General features: G+C 47.7%; 1 protein-coding gene across 1 annotated transcript; it reads right to left on the bottom strand.

Moving 5' to 3' along the window:
- Nucleotides 1-4,104: 4,104 nt before the first annotated feature.
- LOC119288663 (expansin-A24-like) lies at nt 4,105-5,034 on the bottom strand. The gene is made up of 3 exons (XM_037568240.1): nt 4,886-5,034; nt 4,483-4,803; nt 4,105-4,414 (listed from the first exon to the last, which is right to left on the bottom strand). The coding sequence occupies exons 1-3, from the start codon at nt 5,032-5,034 to the stop codon at nt 4,105-4,107; spliced, it is 780 nt and encodes a 259-aa protein (XP_037424137.1).
- Nucleotides 5,035-7,576: the final 2,542 nt, after the last annotated feature.

Below are 7,576 nucleotides of genomic sequence, written 5' to 3'. Positions count from 1 at the left end.
AATAAGGGGACACGATCTCTGCTTTGACAAGACGTGCTAATAAAACCGTATCTCAAAATATGAAGCGGCAGACCAAAAAACGGTTCGAAATAATAATCGGGTAGGGATGTCATATCACGTTACGAAAAGTTGCCAGCTGATTTGACTTGTGAAATATTATACTCTCTGCGGTTGTGTGTGGTACTTGGTTTACAGATCCGGATACATTCTTTGCGTTCGAAGACTATTTGGAGAAGGGAATCCGCCTTGTAATGTCGAAGACAATCTGCGCGCCGTACCCCTCGTCATTGAAGCCTGGTTCAGGGGCTACTGAGGGAGTCCTGGACTAAGGGGTCCTCGGGCATCTGACCTGTTAGCCATGGGCCGGACTGATGGGCTGTGAAGATACAAAGACCGAAGACTCTACCCATGTCTGGATGGGACTCTCCTTGGCGTGGAAGGCAAGCTTGACGACCAAATATGAAGATTCCTTTCACTGTAACTGACTTTATGTAACCCTAGATTCCTCCGGTGTCTATATAAACCGGAGGGCTAGATCCTTAGAGGAGGACAGAACAATCATAATCATATAGGCTAGACTTCTAGGGTTTAGCCATTACGATCTCGTGGTAGATCAAGTCTTGTAACCCCTATACTCATCAATATTAATCTAGCAGGACGTAGGGTTTTACCTCCATCGAGAGGGCCTGAACCTGGGTAAACATTGCGTTCCTTGTCTCCTGTTACCATCAACCTCAGACGCACAGTTTGGGACCCCCTACCCGAGATTCGCCGGTTTTGACAACGACAAGGGGGAGAGACCCCCCCTCCTTCTTCTTCTTCTTCCTTGGCCTCCTCCTTAGGTGGGAGAAGGATTTCCACTCTGGTCCTTGGCTTCCATGGCATGGGAGGGGCGAAAACCCCTCCGAGATTGGATCTCCCTCTCTGTTCTCTTCTGTTTTGCGCTCCCCATATCTGGCTGAAAACCGTTTCTTATATTCCTGGAGATCTGTAACTCCAATTGCGCTGAGATTTTAACACGGTTTTTTTCCGGATATAAGCTTCATTGCGCCCGAAGTAGAGGTCCAACCGATGTACGAAGTGGGCACAACCCACCACCGCGCGCCAGGGGCCTCTAGCACACCTTGGTGTCTTCTGCCCTGTGTGGGCCTCCGTTTGCGGTGATTCCAACTCTCAAAAATCACATATATTCCAAAATAATTCTTCGTAAAATTTTATTGCGTTTGGACTTCATTTGAAATGGATACTCTGCGATACAAAAAACATGCGGAAAACAGAAACTGGCACTGGACACTGGATCAATAGGTTAGTCCAATAAATCAAATAAAAAGTTGCCAAAAGTATGTAAAACTTGTATAATATTGGCATGAAACAATCAAAAATTATAGATACGACAGGGACGTATCAGCTTCCTCCACTGCCTCCCGAGCAAGATTTGAGGAGGGCCGACTACACATGCGCCCATTGCAAGCGGTTGCACACGTGCGAGAATGCACACTGGCCAGCTGTCGTGCCTCTCCTTCGCCCAGGATGAAGGCGCAACTCGAGATTTGAGAGATGTATCCCCCATCGTGTCGCCCAGCAGGATCGCCGCCCAAGCTTCGAGGCTGCCGCCCTAACTTCCGCTTGTTGCGAACACTGGTTGTCGCCCCAAGCAGCAGTCGTGGGCCTCTAGCAACGTCGATGGAGACCCCAGCATGTGAGGCAAGGCTCCATGCCACCACACCAAACAATGCATCTGCCAGTGTGCACACATCAACCGCCACCTCTCAAGATTCATCCTAGATGCGTTGTGGCACATACTAGAGAGGATGGTTCCGAAGGGGCCATGTGGTGGCGATGAGGCGAGGGAGGAGGAGGGAGATGGCGACAACGGCATAAAGTTCCGTCCGTGACGCTCCGATGAGAGCGATGCGGGCCTATTGTAAGCATGTACCTCTTAGGCGGTAAGTGGTTAGGTTTGCATGCTTGCGCACTGTTGATATTATTATGACGAAACTCGTTAGAGATAGGATGCTCCTGCTCATTTCATACATATAAAATAAAATAAATGTATAGATAACTCACTTTATGAGGAAAACTAAGCCAAAAATAGGGTGAAGAAAATGAAATAAAAAAGAAATAGAGAAAAAACGCCAACGCCGACCTATCTCGACAATAACCACCAATATATCCGCTACCCAGGTAGTGGCGTGCGGGTTCCTCCGAAACGCCTCCGATGAGGAAAATGATACCCAAGGGCGCCATTGTTGACGGTATCAACTCATTAAAGACCAATCTTTTGCCCGAAACTGTACACGACCACCCCGCGAAACGCCGGGGAAGGGAGTGGCCACACCAACAGCCTCCATGTCATCCACATACATGAATGGCCATAATCGAGCATGCCACCAAGGAGGAGAAACATGCCCTCGAGTGACATAATCATTGTCATCGACCCACACCAAAGATCAAACTTCTGCTAGAGCCTTGAGCCTCTTGACCAAATGAGCCCATGGGAGGGAGACCAACCACTGTCAACGTGGTAAGACAGAGCATCAACTTCATCTGCACCTGCGGGCAAAAATAAACCTTGTGGAAAAAGAAGTTGGCATTGCTTCTACATCACCGTGGAGCTAAGTCCAATCCATCTGCTACCACCACATCCTTACTAGTGGGAAGTGATGACAAGCCATCGCCTCATGCCAAAGCCCACCAGTGCCACCGCTTGACCATGGTGCGGCCCACCTAGCCCACATCGGGCTCGCCATACCACAATGCATCGATCATGCTACACTGCCATCATAGACCAAGATGGTTACCCGACATATTCTACCGAAAACGACGAGGTAGAGGATGTGGTAGAGGGGAAGGAGTCTGAGCCTCTAGTGTTACCACCCATGCCTCCCCAGGGAGGGAGCAACATGAGTACTCATTTTGTTTACAGGGTATTGCACAAGGTTGATATGCCCCCACGGTCTGGTCCTTAAACAATCTAGAGGATTTCAAAGAAATCATGTCATAAAAAAATGCCTAACATGAGAGTATGACACTTTAGTTTCATTAAAGGGGAGTTTCTCATTAATAAAAGGAGAAATGCCATGGCCTCCTCAATAGCATTGGTGTCTTCTTCTGGAAATAAGTAACAATATAACCTACTAACAAAAGGATTTCCAAAGAGTTCTTGGTGTCAATTGTCCCTTCTAACCTCATTGTCGTATGAGGGGCTTAGCGCCCTACCATAATCAAGACATAATTCATATTTGGTAAATGTAAAGTTTAACAAGGCAAAAAATCTCGTATGTTTATCTTTCCGCCCATTAGCACATGGTTCGATGTAAAAGCGGCTTACATGTTATGATCTTGTATGTTTTGGATTTTGATCTTAAATTCTTCCTATGGTTAATCATTTTTGCACTAAGTATGATATGTTTTCTTGTACATCCAAGCTCTTGAGCCAAAAAAAATCCATGAGTTTCCATGATGCATTGTGTACTCGTCTTTTCATTGAGTTTAATCCTGATATTCTCGAGGTTGATCTTGTACTGTCCCATTAACTGTTGCACTTTTAGTTTCTATTTTCTTTTCCTTTTTGTGTTTGGTAGGCCTTTTACATATATTATATTTGAAGTGGATTTTTCATGATAACCGAAGCCAATTCTGAGGTAAAAGGGAATTTTTTTTGTTTGATAAGTGTTTTTCACGCCAAAATATTTCTAGGCATGGGATCCGTCTGAGGGTTGTATTGTACAATGGCTTCTAAGGCCATTATCTATACTAATGGGTTATTATTATTGATTTGGAATGGTTATTTCTGAGTCACCTAAGGAACAACCAAAGCGAGAGAATAAACGTTCGAGGTAACTCGGTAGAACCAATCATGTTCTATATACACCATCCAAATTAATAAAAACACAAATATGTACAACAAGTTAAACTCGTACAAAGATATTGGAGCTACATGAGGGTAACCAATTAATCAATATATGTACACAAGTAGTGCTTAAAATTAATATTTAAAGCACCACACCATAAATAAAGAAATTACAGACATCTCTCCAATGTGTGATGATATGCTCACAAACCACTGACATCCTAATAAATCGCTCCATTGGCAGTGATCAGTTAAAACTGCAATTTGCTCGCAAATGTTTGCCCAAACGTCCATCCAGTTGGCACAATATTGTTGAACACAAGCGTCTGCCCATCTGTGTTGGTCAATCTGAATGAGAGCATCTTCCCGGTAAGATTCGCTAGAGATTGCCAGTTCGCGCCCCAGTTACGAGCCATTGGCGCCCATGCGTCTGAATCAGAGGTCTTGACATCCATCGATTTGATCGATCCGGCAGCTCCCATGTTGAATACGTTAACTAGGTTAAAGTAATCGTGACCACCGATCTTGAACCTCACCCCACCTTTCTTCACGCATGGAACCCTGCAGAAATCGGCTTTACTAACTTGCAGACAGGCACATAACAGTGATAAATATTCGTGTGATGTTACCTCTGGTACATGACAGGGATGATGCCACCCTTGTACACACCAATCTTCTCCCAGGCCGGCTGCGCCATGTCGAAGTGCGGCCTCGGAGGATTGCACCATCCTCCATTGTCGCTCGGGAGTGCATAGTTTGGCGGGCAAAGGTTTGTGGCCGTGATTGTCACCGTGACGCCGGGTTTGCAGAACATCGGGTCCGCAAGCTTGCGGTCACAAGCAATCTTGTAGCACTGACCGCACGCCGCGCCGTCGTTGAAGAGCGCCTGGCTCAGCGCCGCCGTCCGCGTGCCGCACGAGATGTGGTATTCACTATTCAATTGGCCCCTTCTATAAAACTAAGGTATGCTATTGGCGTACTCTTGAAAAAAAACTATTCAAGTGGCCCATACATGACTTTGAAATAAGCTACTTACCCATGGTGTCAGAGGCATCGGCCCCGCCGTAGAACGTCGCATGCGCCCTCAGCCATGTCGGCGCGTTGTCCGCGGCCATGGCCAGCCCAGAGCAGGCGAACACGAGAGCCACCACCGCAATAGCTCGAGCTGGAGCCGACGCCATGTCTGTCGCTGGATGTGGATGCCCTTGCAAATTAAACTCACCAACTTGTCTATCTGTACGTAGCTGATCTGGGATGGGAAGCTCTGTGTTGTAGCTTATGTGTTTGTTCTTGTATCAGTGAGGGTTTGGTTCTGATAGTTTGATTAATGTCCGTGTATATATAGCCTTTGCTGGAGGGACTCGGCATGGTCATCACGAGAGAGGCGGGCTAGCGTGCCCATGCATGTGGACGCTCGTGCAGCCGCACCATGCATGGCTTAAGGCTACTCTGAATATTGTATCTACGCGCAGACACGTCCGGTCCATTTTCTTCTTTCTTATAACAACGGCTCTTCATCGGTATTTGCTTGACACTTTCTGAAGAAATGGACGGCGTTCTGCGATTTCAAAGTGCTTGCTTGACGTTTCACTTCAGGGAGTGATATTTGCATGACTTTTTTGACTGTTAGCTTTGGGTATTCGCCGCGTCCCATTGTCTGAGGAAGAATGTGCTTCCCCTGTTCCTTGAATCGAACGGATCACCGCACCTGGTCCTAAACATCGGCGGCGCCCATCGGCATGAAGGAACGTGATGGCTTGTTCCCGGAGAAACATAGAATTGTTAAGGAAGATCTATCGAGAGTTGAACTCGTCCCGTCTGGATGCAAGGGTGCGTGGTCTAGCTGGATTTATTGTCTGCTAGGTTTTTACGAAAAAAAATCCCCCTGTTTTATAGATCAAGCACAAACCATAAGTACAGGGTCAAACGATATAAAATAATGAGAAAGCCCTCAAATAAAGCAAAACTCAGTCATAACAGGATTAGGCCGCCGAGCAAGAGTGCACCAGGACCTAAGGACATTTCCAACGCGACTCTCAAATCTTCCGCAACTGTTTAGACAATTCTGTACGAACCACGAAAGCTATCCAGAGCCCGGCTGAACATGCCTCCTCGCCGTATTCATACGCCTCCACTAAACCCGCGTGGAAGCCGAGAAACCTACTCCGGCCACACATCCGTTCATGAGCGGGCAGACATTAAACGCAACGTCGACCGAGCTCCTCTCATCCGTCCTCTATTTAAACGAGGCCAGACGCCGGGGAAGAATCACACCCCTCCGCCGCTTCCCTATCTCCTCTTTCACCATTTTCTTCACTATTCCGATGTCTTCCGAAGAGCAGTTCTCCGGCGTGCAGGCCAGCTGGGTGGCCCGCCGAGCCCGTCGGACACGAGCGTGGTAGCTCGCTGCTCCACCTCCCTCGCCTAGCCCGATGGAGCCAGTTGTCGCCCAAGCCGACGTGTGGTTTAGCAACTCACTGCTGCAGGGCAACTCGATGAGGAGTGGCGAGTTGTTCCACGCCAGCACTCGCGGGGAGCACGGCGACATGGGCGTTGTCGCTACCGTCGACGACGCCGCGTCGTACCGCGCCTCCCGTGCTTGCGGTCGCGCCGTGCAGATAGAGACAGGAGGCCGGTGCGCGGAAAGCGACGAGTCGGTGGCCAGCACCTTCGCGTTCCGCCGCCATCATCGAGGAGAAGTAGAACACAGGAGGAGGCCGCCGCTTGGGTCCCATTAAGGTCACCGCCAAGGCGATGCCGGCATGCACAACCGGTGTTTTGCATGGTTCTTCTCTTGCGAGGATCTTCGTCGATCCCACATGGGCTCCACAGAAGCGGAGGCGCCGCCTTCCCTCCCACCGAAGCATCAGTTGAGAGTTCTACTCTGATGAGCGGTGGGTAGCGAGCCGTGCTTTGCGCTGAAGCATATACCTCCAAGGCTCCTAGCAGTCCGGTGATCGGGCTGCCGAACAAAAGGAAGACAAAGGGATCAACGGGCGGCCATTTAGATTAGGTATTAATTGTACCTCGAGAGGCAGACTAGCACTGCTTAGTTGATGTAAATGTAATGACATGTTTATATGAAAATCCGGCATTTTTATATGAAATTCGTTATGTTTATATGAAAATCTAGCCGTATTTGACCGAATTTCATCCGGTTGATTCGAGTTGTTGTGAAAATGTATGCTGCTACAGTTGGATGGCGTCCTCCCGCATTCGTGTCTGTGGAATGGTCCCCCTTTAGTAGGCTACAAGTGCACAGGGTTTAGTTGTATCCTTTTCAAAGTAAGAGTATCGATCCCACAGGGAGCACAGGAATCAAGCTTTTGCCCTTTGTAGAGAATTGTGTAACTTTGTGCCTGCAGACAATTATAAACTTGAAGCAGAGTGATGGTAGATTTGAATAATGTTTGAGTAAAATGATGACTTGTAGCTAAATAGCATAAAAGTAAATTAAAGACAAGGATGGTAAATAACGGTGAAACCACAGAATTGAAAATACGTTCTCAAGGAGTCTGAAATCCTCATTGGTAGGTTTATAGTACTACTATGCATAAGCATAACATGAAGCGGATACTTGAGCCACTGTTGATGATTATACTGGGCGAAGCCGGTACAGAACACGTTCTACTCTTGGTAGATTTCGTGTCACGCACGCCACCATCATAGTCTTCCCTTGAGGGTTACAACTCATGACAATTAAGGGTTTCCCCGTGGACGCGA

The sequence above is a fragment of the Triticum dicoccoides genome, chromosome 4A (assembly GCF_002162155.2).
Source record: "Triticum dicoccoides isolate Atlit2015 ecotype Zavitan chromosome 4A, WEW_v2.0, whole genome shotgun sequence".
In the NCBI taxonomy this organism is placed as follows: Eukaryota; Viridiplantae; Streptophyta; class Magnoliopsida; order Poales; family Poaceae; genus Triticum; species Triticum dicoccoides.
Note: the sequence above shows the minus strand (reverse complement) of the source record. Positions and strands in the feature narration are given on the sequence as shown.